A 21,617-nucleotide genomic window follows, 5' to 3' on the forward strand; every position below is an offset into this window, starting at 1 on the left:
TGTTTCTGATAAGGGCTTTGGTCAAACATGAGCATGAGAATTGGTATTTACTACTATTGTGTGTGCATACTACTAATTAGAAAAGCAACTGTCAAATAGTCTTGAGTTAAGAAAAACTCCCAGTAAATATCTACATTGCTAAATTTTATTTAAACTTTCAGTCAAAGAAAACACTAAGAACATTTTACAAGAGTGCTTGGCTGTAGAGGCAATAATTTTAGTACCTTCACAGATTATGTTCTTTGTATCACAGGAAAGTCTGAAAAGTGGCTCAAATGTGTATTTTAATTATTTTGGTTGTGTTCAAGGCTACTGTTACCAGCTGGACTTTATATGAACAAAATTATGCATTCAAATTATAATTTAATGATGATACTGGCACTGTAACTTTTTCATGTTTGCTTTTCAGAAATGACTGAAATTTATGCTAACACAGTGCTTCACTCTTAAAATGTGACAGACAATCTCTATAGAAGGATAGCACCCAGTAGATGCCTAGGAAATTACTTGTGTCTACAAAGTGAGAGTATAGCTTCAGAAAATAGGTTATATTCCTAAGCACAACTTTGATATTTTTATATTTATGTTTCACATTATTTCATTTTTAGCTGTAGAATATATTTCTTACTGCATTAATCATTTTGCTTACAACATACATAACTAACATTGAAGGAAAAGTACTTTTTTAGTATGTGTATACTGCTGTTAAGCACAGTTGCACTTCTTGTCATAGGGTTTGAAGCAAGTTTTAAAACAAATTTGTGTTCCCCCTCCCCTAGGAAGTAAGAAAAACCTCTCAAACATTAATTATATAATTTCACTATTGGTTAAAATGCTACTCGACTCAGTGCCAGTAGTTGAAATTCAACTTAGAATTAATTATGGTTGTATGGAAATATGTTTTCCTCCCTGTGCCCCCACAAAAAATAATGGATTTGGCTAGAGTTGAAATAATTAGTCAAACACCCTGACTCTGCTCTAGCTGCATTTTCAAAATACAGGTAGTCCTCGACTTATGACCACAATTGAGCCCAAAACGTCTTGCTAAGTGAGACATTTGCGAAGTGAGTTTTGCCCCATTTTATGACTTTTCTTGCCACATTTGTTAAGTGAATCACTGCAGTTAAGTTAGGAACACGGTTGTTAAGTGAATCTGGCTTCCCCCCTTGACTTTGCTGGTCAGAAGGTTGCAAAAGGGGATCACATGATGGCGGCACACGGCAACCATCATAAATATGAACCTGTTGCCAAGCGTCCGAATGTAAATTACACATGACTGGGGTTGTAAGTCTGAAAAACGGTCATAAGTCACTTTTTTCAGTGCCATTGTAACTTTGAACGGTCACTAAACAAACTGTTGTAAGTCAAGGATTTGTAGATTGTGTCTGGCTCCTTGAAGTTCAGTGTAGGCAAGATATATATTCTGTATCTTAGAGAAAAAATGCAATCAGATATTCTTAGGCACTGAAAATTTATATCCATTTTCTTGAGTCCAGACTTGCTTATACACACAGATATCCTTAGCTGAATCAGACTGATTCTGAGATTGTAACGTTATAGCTACTTATCTGAAAACAACCATATTAAATAATGGCACTTTGTCTTTTGGATATAGGATAGTGTTAGATACAAAAGTAATTTGTATCTAATACGAGGATTTCTAAATATTCATTTTTGCACTTAGCAAAATGTATGGATTTGGAAACAAAATATCTCAAATTGTTATAACAAGCAGTGAGAAAAGCATATTTATCAACACATCTTTGCTTTCAATTAAGGTTTAGGTTTGAACAATTTCAAAACTGGTTACAGTTGGTCCCTGTATTTATTCTTAAAACGGAGAAGACATTACTCTGATTTCTTTCTCTGCCCTCCCAATGCTAAGTAAAAAAAAATCCTAGATATGGAATGCTAGATGGTTGTATTTACCAATAAGCATTGAAAAGCTATAGCAAAATTAAGTGACACAGCTATATAGCTTCAGTTGGGAACTGAACATTTAATTTTAGAAATCATGCATATTTCTATGGAAGTGTACCTGAAAGTACAGGTTGTAGTGGACTTAACAACTACAATTGGGATCAGAACTTCCACCATGATACAGTTAAGTAAGTCATGGCATGCCCACACTCAACTGTACAATCGTTGTGCCATGGTTGTTAAGCAAATTGAGCTTTCCTCACCAACTTTGTATGTTGGAATCCAACCGGAAGGTTGCAAATGGTCATCGCATGACCCTGGGATTCTGAAACTGTCGTAAATACATGTTGGTTGCCAAGTGTCCAAATCACAATCATGTGACAGCAAGGACTCTGTGAAAGTCATAAGTGTAAGGACTGGTTGTAAGTCACTTTTTTTCAGCACCATTATAACTTCAAATAGTTGCTGAATGAATGGTCATAAGTCAAGGACTACTTTAGTTCAAGGTTAAAGTTCATACTGAAGAACTCACAAAACAACCAAAGCATTTTGCATCCATGATAAAAGCTACTGCCATAATAAATAAATTGTTTATGACGTTAAAAACACATTACCTTTTCTAATGAAGAATATATTTGATTTACTGCATGTTTACTTGTTTTGAATTCTAAGAGCATGTTATCAAATTCATTCTCATGACAGTCATTTGAGTGGCTACAATCAGCACATGAAGCTTTTAGCTAAATGGGATCTCTCTAGCACAGGCGTGTCAAACTGCCGGCCCACGGGCCGGATGCATCACAAAACCGCGCCTACCCCATTGCCAGCAATGGGCAAAAAGTCGTGATACATTGTGCGACGTCACGTGATGTTGTGAGTTTGACATGCCTGCTCTAGCAGAACAATCATTGCAATATATTGGCTATCAATTGGAGTGAAATTGGATTATGACTCTCGCCTACATAGTTTAAAGTTTGTGAAGCTGAGGGGGGAATGACATCCTCCCCCTGACTAACTTTGGATTTTGTAGAACAAGAAAATAATTACTGGGAATTTTATTAAATATCTGTCCAGACAGAGCAGAAAATACAAAAGGATCGCTTGCCATTGGATTGTTTATATTGGCAAAAGAGTCACCTTCATTCTTCAGCCATAGAGTTAGCATCCAGAAAAATCCAGCTGAAATGCTGGGATTGTAGACATTGAATGTGGCAGAATATACAAAATGGATGGGAGAGGAGTTGGAATAGCTACATTCAATCAAGCAAGAAAATAAAAGAAATGGCCACTCTGCAAGTGATGGAGCGAGAAATATCCTGGCTGCCCAGCCCTAGTCTATGGATATTTTATTTTATTGTGGTAAATTAATAAAAAAAATACACATTCAACAGAATCAGCTTCAAACTTAAATCATAATAATTTCTTAAGATTATCTTTTATATAATTGTAAAATATTTGTAAAGACAACAGTTGCAAAAATATTATTATCCCAGCATCCTCCTCCTTGTCTCACATGCATAAACAATGAATTGCTACAAATGGTTAGCAAGTTCTTCCTTTGTTGTGTAATAGCTAAACAAGATGGAGCTTCTCTGCTACAAATGAGTTTTGTGTCCAAAGTCTCTGAAGGGAAATAAGAGTTCAAAATGATTATATATAAGATTTATATACATATGCGTATACACACAGCCAGCCACTGTGGTGTAGTAATTAAGGAGTTGAACAGGAAAATCCAAGTTCTAGTTTACCTTCAAGTAGGAAGAGAGAGTGTCTGGCCAAAAGCTACCTAGCAAACTCTCATGCCCAAGGGAGGACTAGAACTCACATTTGTATCCACCGTGATAGCCTTAATATTTTTAGAATTTCTGATTATGCAACCAAGTGATTCTAAAGGCAAAGTAGAAAAAGAACGGCATCTTGGGGCAAACTTCTTTATAAATTTAACAAAGAAGAAAGCATATGGTTAATATTCACTCTTAAGAGATTACATACATTTTATCAATCCCAAATTTACAACTTCGAAGCAATTTATAACATTTTAACATAGACTTCTTAAATTTCCAAGAAAATGTTATCAAAGAACTCAAAACTATTATAACTCTGGATCTTACCTATTTTGTGCTATTGTCTGATATTGTTAGAAATTTGACATCCCTGTATAAATCCACTCTAGGTTCTGTCATTAGAATATTGTGCTACATTTAGAATATCTGTGATAGCTCATTAAAATTTGAAAGTCAGGACTTATTGAAAAAGGTTTACCATGGAACTCTAGCAAGGTATGACATAAAAGTTCCATATACTTTTTATATCCAATGGAATATACTCCAATGGAAACTACTTGCCAGTTTTATAGGTTTATTTGTAATAACAGTTTTTTGAAGTGAATTAATAACTAAGTGCTGACATCAATATGGCAAAACTATTTAGTGTAAAAGAAAATCTAATCTTTTGTTTAATTAGTATGCTTTGAATAAAATTCAAAATTATTAATGACACATTCTACTGTGTACTCTGAATAGAATACACAATAGTATTTACTGATCTAATAAGAATATATTTTACTCCCTTTCCACAATATTGTTGTTTTGTGCAAAGTATGAAAATACAGTATATGTTGGTACTTGTTCAGTTTATTTTTTGCAAAGACCAAAGATCTATATCAATTCAGCAATGGATCTGAACAATACTCATTGTTTTATTTTCTTTTTTGCATAGTGGTAATTCAATCTCATATCAATGTTCTGGCAGAGCAGATGTACTCCCTATAACAATGCTGTCTAGCAGGTCCCCCAAAACATGCCTTCTTTTTATGACACCTGCCCTGTGAATTAGCCTCCACCCTGAAATATGGGTGGCTCCTACTCTATTGGCCTTTTGCAAGGTCATGAAGATCTGGCTTTTCCACCAGGCATTGATGGTGAGATGTTAGTTGTGTGAGGGGAGTGTCTAACAGTTTATGTTTTTACTGAGCCTTGATGTGATTTTAGTTAATATTTGCTTTAATTAATTCTTTGTTTTTATTTGTTTGCCTCCCAGAGTTTAACCCTAAGAGGATTAAAATAAAATGTATAAATAAATAAAACTTTTAGCAGTAATCATACCAAGGCATTGTTCTCTGTTTTATAACATTTGTATCATTCAACAAAGCCACATTCAAGAACCACTTAAAAAGCTGTAATTTCACAGAAGCATGGTCTGAAATTATAATAACATCTATATCGAAGAGTTAACTTTAGATATTAATGAATTAGCAGAGGGGGGAAAAGCTAGCTTAGAACAATTCTTATGTGTGGAAAAAGCAAACTATATTCTCATTAAAAAGATTAGTAGGCTGCCAAATATTCACTAAATTAAGTTTGGACAAGTATTCTATCAAAATACTATGAATCCAGGAATATTTGGATGGTAAAATATTTCCATAAAAATGTTAATATGTAAAATTGCTACTTTATATAAATCTCATCAAAATCTTTTAATAAAAATTTTACCTTTGACAAGACTGAGTCTCTTCTGAAAAAGCATTTTCAATTCCCATCAGACTTGTTTTCATTCCCATCCTGTCTTCTAAATGAATGTCCATTGTGTTGAGAAATAAACTTTTGAGAAGTTGCATAATAATAGTTTATGTGACATTTTTATCTAAATCTCTATTTCATTTCTCTGAAGCTTTTATTTTTCTCTGTGTTTCGATGGTTTATAATCTTTGCCCATGGCAAAGAAGAAGAGCTAGCCAAATAAATTGGACCAACATAATGCACAGAATTGTTATGCCCAAAACAAAGATAGGGAGGGCTAGCATGGGATCAGGCTACTTGCAGGATATCCCTGAGAATATCTGCCCATTCCGCCAGGTCAGATAGGATGGTTTGGGTTTTTACTGTTTGATGTGCCACAAAGGGTTGTTACAAAATAGGTGGCTATACATGTCAAATAAATAAGACACATTTCTACTTAGGAGAATTACCTACCAGCCTACACAGGCCAGAATATCAGTCTTGCACTGAACGATTACAAAAGCGGACTACTGAATAATTCAAGCATGAGACCAATCTCAAAATTTAGAACAATCCATAGTTATTAAAGATACAATTTATTATCAATGTTCTCTTAAACTTCACACACAATCATAGAGCAGAATAATTATTCCCTTAGATTACTGAGCATTTTGCCCATGGTTAAGAGTGTACATGACCTCAAGTGCTTCAGCTGTAGATATGTACAGACCTTCAACTGTTGTGTGTATCTGTATTCTCAAGCTTTTCTTGGTGTTACTCAGCTTAGCTCATCCTGGGACTTATCCTCCTGTTCTTTATTTCACAAGCCTTTTGCAACCTTTTGCAAATTCTTTAGCTCAGGCTCTATGCCTATTTTCTTAGAGGCTTCAGTATTCAGTTATGTGTTATCACCTTCTGGGCAGCTTGAAGTCATCCTATTTTCAGCCTTCTAACTGACCCCATTTTTCCATACAGTTCAGTACAGTTCAGTTTGCTTGCAGCTTTGACCTCACTTATCACTCTTCTCCCTCGTGCAAATTTTTCCTATTCATTTTCCATTCATGCTCTAAAATGTTTATATTTTAAGCTATCAGTGAATACAGGTTACAGTAATAATATAAATGAATAATTGTGTTTGCAAAAATTAGGGGGGAAAATGAAGTAGAAATATAAAGTTAGAGAACACATCCCATCTAGTGGTGAGGATGCATTAATGTACCATTATTTGCATGGTAATTGTAACAAACCCTCTGTGAAGAAACAGGGCTGTGCTTTGCATTAAGACACATTTATTTAACTATGGTTTTACTGAAGTAGCCTAACTGATCCAGTTGCCTCAGAATACACATTATGGCACTGGTGGAACAGAACATCAGACAGCAGTTTTGCCCTCTCTTCAGTATAAGTTTTCTTTAAAGCAGTTGTATCTCATGAGCTGCATCTACAGCCAAGAAAAAAGAATCAGAGCTATACAAATCCCAAGTTATAGCTTGCTGTATCCTTATTGCAACACATCCCAAATTCTTGCATCTGATCTGTACTGTCTTACTGGATATAGATTGAAAGTTCTCCAAAATTTGATATCACACCCTATTTGAGGACAAATTTATCAGGGAACTATATAGATGGAAAGACTTTTGAATGAAGTATGTATTTGTATGTATTTGTTGGCCTCAGTTGCTTCTCTTATTATTATTTCTATTGTTCTATTCTCCCATTGTTTTTAAATTCTGAGGATTATTTTATTATGTTATTTTATATTGTATTTTATTTTAATTCCTTATTCCAGTTATCTTCAGATTATAGGTGATCCACTGTCACTCTTGCTAATTGGACAACCATAATACTGGTAATCTGCTGATTCTAACATTAACAGGAATAGCCTCCAAGCCATGATATGACACAGTGGTTAGAAACCACAGTGTGATGACTTTGTTGGTCATTGCTGTCTATAGCTTGTTTATGTTGAGCTATACTGTAGTTCTTGCACAACATGGAAGGAAGCAGATTCTGTACATGAAAAGGAGTGAGACGATTGGATTATCTGTCAGATGCTCCTCCATATGGCATAGAATAGGTTTTGGGTTCAATGATTTTTCCAAAGAAATTGCCTACTCAACTCGACTCAACTAAACAAGTTATTTTAAAATATAGTAAATGCTTCAGAAAGACACAATAAACATTAATTAGTTAATAACCTCATGAGTTGCACTGGTTACTAGTGAATTTACAGGCAAAAGGGATATAGATAGTCCTCGACTTACAACAGTTCATTTAATGACCATTCAAAGTTACAATGGCACTGAAAAAAGTGACTTATGACCATTTTCACACTTACGACCATTGCAGCATCCCCATGGTCATGTGATCAAAATTCATATGCTTGGCCACTGCTTCATATTTATGATGGCTACAGTGTTCCGGGTCCTGTGATCACCTTTTGCAACCTTTTGACAAGCAAAGTCAATGGGGAAGCCAGATTCACTTAACAATTGTGTTGCTAACTTAACAAGTGCAATCATTTATTTAGCCACTGTTGCAAGAAAGGTCGTGAAATTGGGCAAACTCACTTAACAAATGTTTCACTGAGCAACATAAATGTTGGGCTCAATTGTGGTTGTAACTCGAGGACTACCTGTATATATGTATGTCTGTGTGGCTACAGAGATATACAGTAGATATAGATAGATATAGATACCTTTTTCCTGTGTGTGTGTGTGTGTGTGTGTTTGTGTATGTGTTAAACCTCGATTGCCCAGGGCCAGGATATTTATCTCCAATTATCATAGCTCATCTAACAAAAACAGGCAGAGATTGGCATATTCTGAATTCTATCAGTTATTTTTTTTCACTTCTATTGTTCTGCTTTCCTGAAGTTGTACAAAACCTCAAACATACTTATATGATTGCAAAGTTAGGTATTATTTCCAGAATAGCCACTGCCATCCAGCATTTGTTAGGTGGATCATCAACAATTCTTATCTCAAGTCTCCTGATTTAATTTCAGTATCACTTTTTATCTAATGGTTTTTTTGAGTTGCATCAATTAACCTTTCTTCATATTTGCTTGAGAAATTATGAGTAAAGATGTAACAAAAGCTTGTGCTCCCTTTTTGAGACTTGGAGTACAATCAGCAAAATGAGGCCCTTTGCCATTTTGGTACAGTTGTTTCCTAATTATCAGCTTATCCTGACCCCAGTTTAAATATTTAATATGAATATTTAATTGAAATTAATTCTCTTTTTTTAGTTTTATTTATTTTCAGACTTGACAACCATTATTATTAGTAGTAGTGACAGCTATTTAAAAGTGGGCAATCTTGCATTTTTAATAGTTTTACCTAGGCTATTAATAATAAATGGTGTAAGTTTTCTGCACCTTGCTTTTCTGCCCTTTTGGTCTACTCTGTTATGTTACAGTTAACACTAAATTTACTATTAAAATTAAGTTTTTTTTAAAAAAAATCTCTAAGCCCCTTTTCACGCTACCATCTTGACTGAAAAAAAATTCTTAGGAATGCAAAAGTGTGCATTAAAAATATCCTTTAGTTGATGTAATACAGATATTGCCATAGAAAGGTCGTGGCACCCTTCACTTATCCATACTCTGTGGTGCTTGCTTCGGATTCACTAAGTGGATTATATGCTTCCATGTGCTCGGTGCACTACATTTTAATTTAGCATGTGAGCATAACTATGTTCTGACCTTGCAATTTGAAAGACTTGAAGTTACAGAAATATTTTCATACCTTATCTTCTTCATTTCTACACACCCCATAATATATTGTTTAAACTTTCAGATACTACCTAAAATAATAAAGGCAACATTGCAAAATTAGTAAAGAGCTCTGCTGTCATTTGTTTCATTTTTTTGCTCACTAAATATCCAATTTGTTTACTTTATGTGCTTGAATTTTTTTAAAGTAAAATGACAACTTCTTGATAGTCTGAGGACCTCTAGTGGACAATACTAGAATGATGAACCAATTGGGAAGAATTCTAGAAGTCGTATTTTGCATGCTTTCCATTTTTTTTAAACAGAAGTTGCATGTTGTTGGTCATATGAAGCCTAGTAGAGCAAAGCACTTTATTAAGAAGTCTATCTTCACCTGCAATTCTTACTTCTACTGTTGCAATTATTATTCATAATAATAAAAATAATGTATAGAAACACCCTGACATTGCTTAGTAAGAACAAGTAGTAGTTCATGAGCCACTCTTTCTGCTTTCTTCTCTTATCCCTATTTAAAAGTAGGTGTAGGAAAAGATACATTTTCTAACAACTGCATAGTACAGGTGATACCTGTCTTACGACCACAATTGAGCCACAAATTTCTATTGTTAAGTGAGACAGTTGTTAAATGAGTTTTGTCCCATTTTACAACCTTTCTTGTCACAGTTATTGCAGTTGTTAAGTTAGTATCACGGTTGTTAAGTAAATATGGTTTACTCATTGATTTTGCTTGTCAGAAGGTCACAAAAGATGATCACATGATCCCAAGTCACTGAAACAGTCAAAAATACATGCCAGTTGCCAAGCATCTGAATTTTGATCATGTGACGATGGGGGTGCTGCAATGGTCTTAAGTGTAAAAAATGCTCATAAGCCACTTTTTTCAGTGCTGTTGTAACTTTGAATGGTCACTAAATGAACTGTTGTAAGTTGGGCAACCTACAGACTTTGAATTGTTGAATTCCTTGCAGTTCCAGTATAGCCATTGAGGAGAAATGCTTGGAGCTGTAATTTGGCAACACTTTGAGGCCTTATCTAATCCCACCTTGAAGAATACAGTTATCTAAGAAAATAAAATGAAATATAGTAAAAACAAATTTAAACAATTTAAACATGATTTATTTGAACGAAGAGAAACTGGAACCCTTTTCTGCCCCAAAGCATCTACTTTGTAAGCAGAGCAGCCCTTTGAGAGGCCTCTTCTGAACAAAGCAACATGTCTGACCATTTGGCCAGAGTCATCAACATTCTCTTTAGGAATTTTACACTGAAGTTATTTCAGTAAATTCCTATATGATGAATCCATTTTATATTATTTGTACATTTTCTAGGTATTGATATTTTGCAAACTATCTTGGAAATTTTAAAAAGCAGGTACTAAATATTTTAATATTGTAATAATTTCATAAACAAAGATCAATTTCATTTTATCTGCCCATATAATGTTTTATTACAAATCAGTCAGTTTGATAGGATAGGAAAAGGCACTTGCTTGCTTTCAAGTTGTTCCTACCAATTTAGCCAGAATGATGCAACAATCTTTCTGTACAAAAAACACTATGAGTCATTCTGTATTGGCCTCTGTGATGGCCACTGGAAAAATATAATTACTACCAAGTGTTATTTTGATGAATAGTATGTCCAATGGAGCTCTGTTCTGCTGAGTCTAGCATTGAAATAAGGGCATCATAAATTATGTGTACACATTACAGAACTGAACCTTTGTAATACCTGAAAAGTACTTATTACTGGTGTCAAAACAGTGTTGCACCCACAGCATTTTTAAAAATAAATTATCAGCATTTTTGCTACTTCAAAGACTCCTTGTATTACCGTAACTTTGAGAGTGCCATGTAAAAATCAATGTGAATGTTGCATTAACTTTGTGGGATGCAGATTAGAATGTCCATAAATACATTATTTGATATCAGGAATGTAAGGTTAATGTTTTGATTCATTACAATTTTGCAATTTAATAACTGATCTTAAAATATGAGAGAGAATGAAAAGTCTTTAGTAGAGACTGATCTGTCCCCTCAGATAAGAATAATGATATAGCGTGGATAAGCATGCAGCTCATCTGGGAAAGGTGAGCCAAGAATATATTAAGAACAAGTATTCAGAATAGATGTCAGTCTAGGTGACCACTTTTTATTACAGATTGTTTTGTCTTAGCAAAGTAATAGGTTTGGTTCAGCTTCAAAGAAAATAAGCATACTACTGAAGAAAAGATTCAGGGCTTTTATTAAATGAAACAGAATAGTAACAGTCCCTGATGTGCTTTTATATCAATCAGAAGGATAATAAGGAAAGTATTATTATAAATTATATAACTTAAATATATCTATTATAAACCTAAGCAATGTTTGTTGCATGATTTCTGTAATTCCATTCTGCTCTTTATCAATAATTTGTTCACTAGTGTTGCATGAAACCACTAATGTTTTACATTTAGAAATTTTGGCTGCTATAACCAATGACTTCTTCTTTTCCCCAAAAGTTGATAAAAAGTAACTAGGAATATTTCAGGACTAAGATCCCTGGAGTCAATCAAATTTCCTCTTGAGCAGAGGAGCAAAGGGGCAAAAGGACAAGATGCAAGTAGTGAAGATTTTCTTCTCTCCAATTGATATTGTATGCTCCATGTGTGTATTTCTGCTCATGGAAGTTCTACATGCAGATCATTGTTTATTTTATTTTCTCTTACAAATTTGAGACAATATGTTTGATTGAACCTACCATTTTATCTATATAACAATTCTGTGAGAGAGTAAATTGTAAAAGGTGACCTACAGTATTGAACTAATTGGACAAGAAGGGAATGCTGGTTCTCTAAGCCAAGTATAAAGGTTGATTTTCTTTGGTTTGTCTCTTACGCTGGTTTTCCAGGGCTCTAATTCAAGATCAGTCATTCTCAGGTGGTTTGCTCTGATAGCAACAGGCTGCTCCTTGAAGCAAAAGGAATCATATCAATTAATATGATTGTATGGAGCATCAAAGGAGGAGCTATGGAATAAACATTTTTTATTTAGAAAATTAGACTATTGGATAATTGCTTTAAAAAAGAAGTAGTAAAGTATCCTCCATGAATGCCCATTGTAGATATGTACAGCGACAGTGTGCCTGAGAAGGGTATGATCAAAAAGTGCTTTGGTATTTTTTATTATATTAAATGTATCTAAGTGGACTTGGATATTTTTCATCCCTTTTCTATTTCACAGCAGAATGCATATCTGTGTGGAGTGTTGAAACATCTGTGACCTATTTATTCACCCAAAATGAAGAAGATGTATTGGGGAGAGGGGGAAAGAAAATTAATCTTGTTGACTTTCTTCCAAAATTTTCTGGGATTTTTTTTTTTAATGTTCAGTTCATTAGACAGGCACTTTTTCATGCTCCAGTGTTTTTTTTAAGCTTTCCAGGTTTTTTTTAATTGATGCAAACTACACAAAACAAACATGTACTGTGTTTTGCTAAGTCCCAGGTTGGGGCTGAAATATTCATAGTTACTTTCCCCCAGTTCTTGGGGAAAAAGAGTACTCCCTGGATACAGCTGCCCAAACAGTTGAGATAGGCTCAAAACAAACAGCAGCACTTAGCCAGCTTTAGCTGATCCAAGTGAGATAAAAACTAGTTGCTGCTTCTGTTCTCTCATAAGAGAGCAACATGTCCAAATAGTGGGAGTCAGATGTGAGTTGCAGAAGACTATAGCTTTATCCAGGGGCATCCATAGGTTGGTCAAGAGTGTCAAACTAACAAGGATAAGCAGAAGATCAAACGTCTACCCCCTTTTAAAATATATCACATATATGCAGAGGCGTAGCGTGGGGGGTGCAGGGGGGCCGGCCGCACCGGGTGCAACATCTGGGGGGGCGCGCTCGCACTCGCAGCTCTCTGCCCCTGCCTGTGCGAATCCGATCCGAGCCGCCGGGTCGCCACCCACTGTGGAGGGGGGGCGCAAATTACTTGCCTTGCCCCGGGTGCTGACAACCCACGCTACGCCACTGCATATATGCAAAAGAGAATGGGCTTTTGATTATTTGTCATGCCCACAGTTGGCACGCACTGTTGACCCCACACCCCACATGGATGTTTCAGCCTTTATGTTAACATAATAAAAGTGAAACATTTCCTTCATGCTCATGGCAATGTCTGTTTTGATGTATAATAAAACAGAAGTTTAAAAGAATACTAGATAAGATTGAGGTCTGATGTTTGGCCAATGAAAAATCTCCTTTACCAAAAAATACACAAATAAGCATTTATGATTAGAAATCTCATTATTTAGTTAAGAGCCACCCTAGGAAAATATTTTACTGTATTTGAAAGTAAGCATGTATGATTGCATCAGATGTGATTGGAATGGTTGACTGAAATGAATAATCATAGTTCCAAGTATATTAACCTTGCGCAAGGTATAATACAGAGTTTTAGGGATCTGTGGAATCTCCTGTCGTAAAATTGCTTGAAATAGTAGCCATCTAGGGATGAGTACTTTTTTCCAAGTACATATGCTAACAATATTGCAATATTGCAGTTTATACACAGCCGCATGGGATCCATTTGCTACTGCTTAGCTCATTCAGCATTCTATTTAGGACAGTATCATTATTCATATCATTATATTGTAGAAGGCTATAATATTGCTAGGATTCTGAAAAGCAGCCTTCTGTAAATATTGTAACAGAGCTATTAATAATAGTCATATATGTTGCCATTTTTATTTTTCATTTTTTCAGTGGGATTTTTTCTCTTATTTGCATAATAATAATAATAATAATAATAATAATAATAATAATAATAATAATAATAATAATAATAATAATAATAATAATAAAAGTTGGAAGGGATCTTGGAGGTCATCTAGTCCAATCCCCTGCTCAGGCAGGAAACCCTATACCATTTCAGACAAATGGTTGTCCAGTTTCTTCTTAAAAACTTCCAGTGTTGGAGCATTCACCGCTTCTGGAGGCAGGTTGTTCCACTGGTTAATTGTTCTAACTGTTAGGAAGTTTCTCCTTAGTTCTAGTTTGCTTCTCTGCTTGATTAGTTTCCATCTGTTGCTTCTTGTCCTGCCTTCAGGCGCTTTGGAGAATAGCTTGACTCCCTCTTCTTTGTAGCAGCCCCTGAGATATTGGAACACTACTATCATGTCCCCCCTCATCCTTCTCTTCATTAAACTAGACATACCCAATTCCAGCAACCGTTCCTTATATGTTTTAGCCTTCAGTCCCCTAATCATCTTTGTTGCTTGAGCTTGTACTTTGATATTTTCTTTTAAAGCTTTAAATAGAAACTCTGAATGCTGAAGATTGGCATATAAATGGTTAAAATAAACTTGACAAAAATAAGGCATCACCTAAAGCCAGCACTTTGAATACCTTAAAAATAAATGAACACATAAATAGATATCTTATTCCTTTAGTTAGCGTAGACCTTTTTCCTTGATGAACCTTTGTTGTGATAAAGCTACCCTGCTACTTCTAACCTTTGTGAAAACCTGTGTTTACAATAGAGAGCTCTACATGGATACTCTGTAGTGATCATCTTGCAGACAAATCTTGTTTCTAATCCATAGCATCATCATTTTTCTTTTTGCATAGGAAAAAAAATTGGATATAGTAATACTATGGCTGAATTTACACTTTATGCTAAACCAGAGTATACTGCAGCTTGTTAGGTTTTGGCTTAGTGTGTTATGTGACCTTACTAATTGTGATTTATAAACCATGGTTTATGGTTTAGCATGTTGGGTAAACCTAGGCATTTATTCTGTAATCCACATTTAAAGAAACTTAATAAATCATGTCCTTATCAAGAAATCACCTTATTTGGCTCACTGAGCTTTGTGCTGGATTTATTATTCAAGTCTGTGTTTATTCTGTCTATAAAAATGGTCTAAGGGCAAATTTTACATTGGGAATATTGCTTAAGGATTACATTTCTTTCCTAATTGTCTTTTATATATCTATGTAGCTGAAGCAGCTAAAAGTCTGCTATTTCTGTTTCCCCTAGGTAGAAATGAGCATTCCGAAGAACTTTACAAAAATGAATCCACCCTAGTGTCAGTTTCAGAATAGCAGCAGCAGTAGCAGCATGTGGGATAAAATCAGCCCATGTGTTAGCTAACATGCTGGAGGAAGAACAACTTCCAGTTGCTTCAACAGTGAGGGGGTTCCTGGCTTAGAATGTGGGCCCTCTGTACATTGCCACTTTCAGAAGCAGAAGGGAACTTGCAGAGAAGACTTCAACCAAGCAGATGCACAAGGAATCAGATCTGCTGCAAAATGGGAGCTATTCAGAAAGCAGAACTGCAAACATCACTGAAAGATTTGACTATATTATGTACCCCTGTCAATAACACCATCGAGAAAGGCAGCAGAATAGGCTCTCTTCCTGAATACGGTAAAACATCTCTTACTAATATATATATATACCATTAGCAGTGCTTATATTTGTATAAAAATATGGGATTATTATGGTATCTTACTCTGTATGCAACGAAGTATTAGGTGTCCAGTTTCATTGCTTCTGTAGGAAGAAGCATTATGGAAAGTCATCTTGCTTTTTATTTACTGAGTCCCAAGGCTGTATGGATATATTCATATGAAACATGGTATTACTATATAGCCAGTCACATTTTAGCCTAGCATGTTTATGCACCCAGTTTACTGTGAGTTCACTGTGTAGAGCGACCACAGAAAATTAGGTTAAAATAGGAAATTAAATGACTTGCTAACTATGAGGTAAGTGTGTTATGTGAATGCAGCCATTGAATGTCTAAGATAGACTCACTTTTGTTGGGTGAAGAGAAAATGCTTCATTGTACTTTTAAGACAATTTTTACAGAATTTTGGTTTCAGATACAGTGAAATGCTAGAACTGAATGTGAGCATTCCAGAAAGAATAATTTAGGCTCAACTTTTATACATATTAACACAGTAGTTATGGATGGAACTGAATTTATTTCAGAGTAAATACAGAGAGGCACATTTTGCAAATGTGCATTTGGGGGCTCATGCTTCTATTTTGGTCTCTGTACTAGTACTGTTAAAAGTTAATCTTAAAATTCAGAGCAAACATCTATCATATTTTATCTACTACTGTTTAAAACTTGGGGGTATCACTTGATCTTTTATTTGCAAAGAAGGCATACTTTTTTAAAAAGTCAAAACCATTAATTTATAAACATTAGTGCCACTAATAGACTAAACATACCATCCATTTGGAAGAATTGAAAAGTATGTTTGTATACTGCATAGTAAAGGAAGAGTAGCTTTTCCACAATTCAAGGTTTTATTAATTGTTGTTTTTCTTTCTGGCATATAAATGTTGGCACATTATTTTATGAGTGCTAGATCCATGAGATGCTATTTAAGATGAGATTCTCATCAGTAGAAAAACAAATAGTTAATAATCATTAAAAGCAAATAGAGACTAATTATAGCAAAAGTTGAGTTTGATCCCTACATTTTAAAGTATTTTCCTTTCACAAATGGATTTCTGAACAAATTACTCAGTAATATAATTAATTACAGAAATGGTTGAAGTGCATTAGTCCAAATCAGAACCTTCATTCCAAAGCAGATAGTAGGCATCCATACATATCCATAAGCATACTATCTAAGTTGGGTTGTCATCATCATAATTCCATTATTTAAAGGGGAAAGTACTCATGTAAGCATACAAATGGTCATAAGGATGGCCAAGGATCCAAAACGAAGGTAGTCTTTTTAAAGAGCTGTTGTAGAATAGAGTAGCCCACTATGCTGAGATTAACTATATTAACTACAGAAAAAAATATATTTGCATATATATATTCCATTAGCATACATGCATTTCAACCAATAGGTTTGTCCATCTTTGTCCCTTTTTTGGTCATGCATTTCCTCTTTATTATAATGTCTAAATGTCCAGTCCAAAGAGGATTTGTAGCAAAATGTAAGACTCAAATACTCACAAGGTTTTAGTTACAACCACTGTATTGTATCTATATGCATATTTATGTGTATTTATTTGGGTTTATGTACGGTTATATATATATATATATATATATATATATATATATATATATATANATACATACATACATACATATATATATACATACATATATATGTATACATACATATATGTATGTATGTATATATATACATATATACATATATATATATGAATACATTCTCCTGCATTTTTATTTTAGATAATAATATTTCTCATGGCAGCAGCAGTCTTTCTGTTGGAACCAGCTACCATAGTTGCATCAGCCAAATTACAGTAGGTAAGAAACTGAATACACTATATTTTCCCTTTAGTTTATAGAAAAATTAATGTTGACACTTGTGATTCCACTAATTTACAGTAGATATTGTAATAACCTTATGCACAAGTTTTGCAACAAAATAATATGTATTTATATTCTATAAAAATTGTATAAAGAACATAAATAGGTAAATGAATTTGGAGAGCTGCTACACTGTAATTTTTCTTCCAAAGCTTGGATTTGATTTCCTGTATTAAGCCTAAAACAGTTGCAATTCTTATAGTTAACATTTGTTATGAGAGGGTGACTGTAGCTCAAGGAAAACTATTAATCAGCTGAATTAGGTCTTTTGGGTTTAGGCAGGAACCAGATACATAATATATTACAATTCAGGTTGATTATGAGATCAATAGTTCTAACTGATGATGAGGTTTATGCAGAGCAGCAATGGGTAATCCTACCTAATTCAGCCCATGTTGTCCATTGTGGAGATTCAGAAATCCTTTCTCACAATACTGTGGAAATTCAGTGATTTAATATCAAGTTTAAGATCTTTGGCACCATTGGTCAAATGTCTTATATGACCAATACCTGTAAATAGGAATCAGCCAAACACTAAGGCATGCTTGCTCTGTCTAGAAAACCAGCAAAAGACTGTTAATTGATAAAGAAAGTGCAAACATTCCAGTGTGATATAAAAAGACCCTTAAGAAAGAAAACATGGGTGGTTTAGGTGATTGGGGCGAACAGTAGGAAGCCAACAAACATTTCTTTTAATTAACCAGTTCAAAGAAAGAGCTTCTAGTAGAATCTGAGGCAGAAGGTTGCTTTATATGGTGAATATTTGCAACAATAAAGCTTGGGGGAGAATCTAATCAAGACTCTATTAATACGCATATTTAATCTCAAATCTTTAAGAACTGGATCATCTTAGCCTATTTTCTCTTTTATAAGGAATTTTATTCTGTTCATTTTACAACTTTAATGATAACTGCTCCTGCCTGTGCTTGCACTATAGGTAATCCTCAATTTATGACTATAGTTGAACCTGGAATTAAGTTGTGTTGGTCATTACGTGAGTCACCATGTGATTGTGCCCAACTTTATTATCTTTTCTGTTGTGATCCTTAAGCAAATGTGGCAGTTGTAAAGCGAACACAGTGGTTATTAAGAAAATCCACCTTCAACAATGGATGGTTTTTTTGCCGGAAATTAAAAGTAAATGCCAGTTTCTGGCATAAAAAACCATCCTAAATCACAATCAGAAGCAATGGGTGGAAACTGATCAAGGAGAAAAGCAACCTAGAACTAAGGAGAAACTTCCTGACAGTTAGAACAATTAACCAATGGAACAACCTGCCTCCAGAAGTGGTGAATGCTCCAACACTGGAAGTTTTTAAGAAGAGACTGGACAGCCGTTTGTCTGAAATGGTGTAGGGTTCCTGCCTGGGCAGGGGGTTGGACTCGATGACCTCCAAGGTCCCTTCCAACTTCTTCTTTTTTATTATTATTATTATTATTATTATTATTATTATTATTATTATTATTATTATTATTATTATTATTATTATTATTATTATTATTATTATTATTATTATTATTATTATTATAATAAATGTGGGCTGGTTGCTCAGCATCCAATCTAATCACATAATTGCTGGAGGGACCTGGCTGTCAAAACTTCAAATCTCAGTTGTAAGTAGCTCTGTGGAAGTCTGTTGGAACATTGAACAGTCACTAGAAAACCAGTCATAAGTTGAGGATCATCTATATAGGAGCCAAATAACCAAGTTTCTATATACTGCTAAAGATTTATTTTAGTGACAGTGTCATGATAAGATTAAAATTATTATAACCAGCTTGTTAGAACTTTTGAAAAACAATATTTACACATTTGAAAAGGAATTCCAAAACCTAATCTTCAGGGTTGTAGGAAACAAGATTCTATTGTTTCTTAGACTCTGTACACATATTTGCATAACTTGGTCATGAGTTTATACATTCTGAAATTGCTTTGTATAACTGGATTCAAACGGAATTATTGTAAACATGACTAGCTTTAAAAAAATTTAGTTACTAGGCACACTTATAAAGATGCTCCAGGCTGGATTTAATGTCATGTGCAGATTTCTGTTCACTCAGCAAGAATTTATCTCATTTTCTTTTACCCTGGAGCAAATCTGGAAGTGAACATAGAAAAGGGGACATATCGTCTATGCATGTTCTAAGGACAAATAAACAATTTTAAATACGACCAAATAGTTATTTTATTAGAGCCAGTTTGGTCTTGTGATTAAGCAGGAGACCATGAGTTCTAATGTTGCTTTAACCATGAAAGCCAGCTGGGTGACCTTGGGCCAGGCACTTTCTCTCAGTCCAACTCACTTCACAGGGCTGTGGTGGGGAAAATAGGAGAAGGAAGGAATATTAGATATGTTTGTCACCTTGACTTATTTGTAAAAATAATAAAGGTTATAAATCTCCAAATGTCTTTCTAAACAGCAGAGAGTGGTGAATTCTTCCCTATCCCCAAATCTGTTAGTCTTTCAAAGATAATATTCTGTCAAAGGCCTGTCATCCAGTAAGGCTCTTCTTATATTAATGCATGCTTTGCTTATTTTCAGGTTTTGATGCTTCTGGCCAGTTCTCAATTGGACTTTCTCATTGGAAAAATCCCTGCTCTCAAGCTTTCCATCCTCTCCCTTTCCCTTTCTATGAAGATGCTGGCACATGTCAGTATTATGTCCCACAGACCAACTTATCTGCTCCTTTGTCCTGCCCAGCTTCACTTTCTGTCACTCCATTGCCTTCTTGCAGTGACAGCAGCAGTCAGGATTCGCTTAATGAAAACCTCACAGGTAAAAGGATTTGGGGAAAGGAATCATAGCTTTTATGTTGACATTGGGGTTCGTGGTTTAAAGTATATGGAATAAGTATATAATCTGATGTCTCATATATGAACTTTAAAATTTTGAGCATAGTTTCCTAGGTCTCTCCCAAAAAATACAGAGAATTGTTATATTACAGAAAAAGAAAATTATTAAATAACCAGATATAATTAGTGATATTTAATTGCACCTCAATTTTAATTAAATCAAACTTACCTTTTCTCCTATCCCATCCATTGTTTAGAGTACCATTGCTAACATGCTTCTAAAGGACAAGCACGGTCCTTGACCCACAAAAGATTGCACATCATTGATCAGAGCCACTTCCTAAATTGTATCCTGCATGAAAATTGGTCAATAAATTGTAGGGTAATCATTATTGGAAAACGAGAGTTTTGCAAAGAACGGACAATGGTTAAGATAATTTTGAGGCATTGTCAATATCAAAGAGAAAGAAAAAAAGAAGGGGAATAATAGAGAATGAAAGTCATCAAGCAGGAAATGCTTCATGATTTGGACAGAAAAGCAAAGCAGGACAGATTAGTCTGTTGTGATCGAGGCAGTGCGTAATGGAGAAAAAGGATAAAAATACTTTTCTAGATGCATTTCTCTCTTGGAATTCTGCTATCAGCACTTAGTTGTTGGGATTTGCAACAAACATTTTTTTAAGATATTGAAATGAAATTTGTAAGCATTGCAGAGTGCTCTGTAAGGTCCTAAATCTTATACTTGTACGTGTGTCTAAAGAAAAAGTATATTATAAAATGTGAAAATACAGCCCACTGAAGTAGAATAATTGATTCTAAACAGACACTTGTTTATACCGAGTTTCTTTTATTCATGAATTTTCATTTAAAGAAACAATTATCCTAAACCAAAAGGAACTAGATGTTGGAAAACTCCCAGCCAGGCAAGCAGGGGGGATTAAGTGGGGAACTAGCCTTGAGACCTTGTGCAGCCTGACCTCCTGGTATTTTCTGTCTTTAAGGGCAAAAAGGGATGCAAATCTATGGACAGATTTCATCTTACCAGATAAGTTTTCTGAAGGTGCTAAGATTTGTTGAGACATGTTCTGAATTTGATGATTATAATATTCAATCTGTTAGCTTATTATTTCTTATTAGAACAACTAATGAAAACATGAAATAGCTATATAACTATGGTAAATGTAAAAATTCCAAAATAATGTTTTAATTATGAATAAATGGCTAAACATTTTCTTGTTCCATGCACAGGAATCCAAATTAAAATGTCTAAGATAGAAGACTGTTCACCTACACTTGAATACATGTTGGAAAGGGGAGGTCATCACCTCT

General features: G+C 34.5%; 1 protein-coding gene across 1 annotated transcript in view; it reads left to right on the top strand.

Moving 5' to 3' along the window:
• Positions 1 to 15,437: 15,437 nt before the first annotated feature.
• ANO4 (anoctamin 4) overlaps positions 15,438 to 21,617 on the top strand; it is a 96,907-nt gene continuing 90,727 nt past the window's right edge. The window contains exons 1-3 of the mRNA XM_015818161.1: positions 15,438 to 15,555; positions 17,354 to 17,431; positions 20,038 to 20,271. Of these exons, the coding sequence (XP_015673647.1) occupies positions 15,438 to 15,555; positions 17,354 to 17,431; positions 20,038 to 20,271 (430 nt within the window). The remainder of the gene's footprint in view (positions 15,556 to 17,353; positions 17,432 to 20,037; positions 20,272 to 21,617) is intronic.

This window comes from Protobothrops mucrosquamatus, unplaced genomic scaffold, assembly GCF_001527695.2.
Source record: "Protobothrops mucrosquamatus isolate PMUCROS unplaced genomic scaffold, P.Mucros_1.0 scaffold687, whole genome shotgun sequence".
Taxonomy (NCBI): domain Eukaryota; kingdom Metazoa; phylum Chordata; class Lepidosauria; order Squamata; family Viperidae; genus Protobothrops; species Protobothrops mucrosquamatus.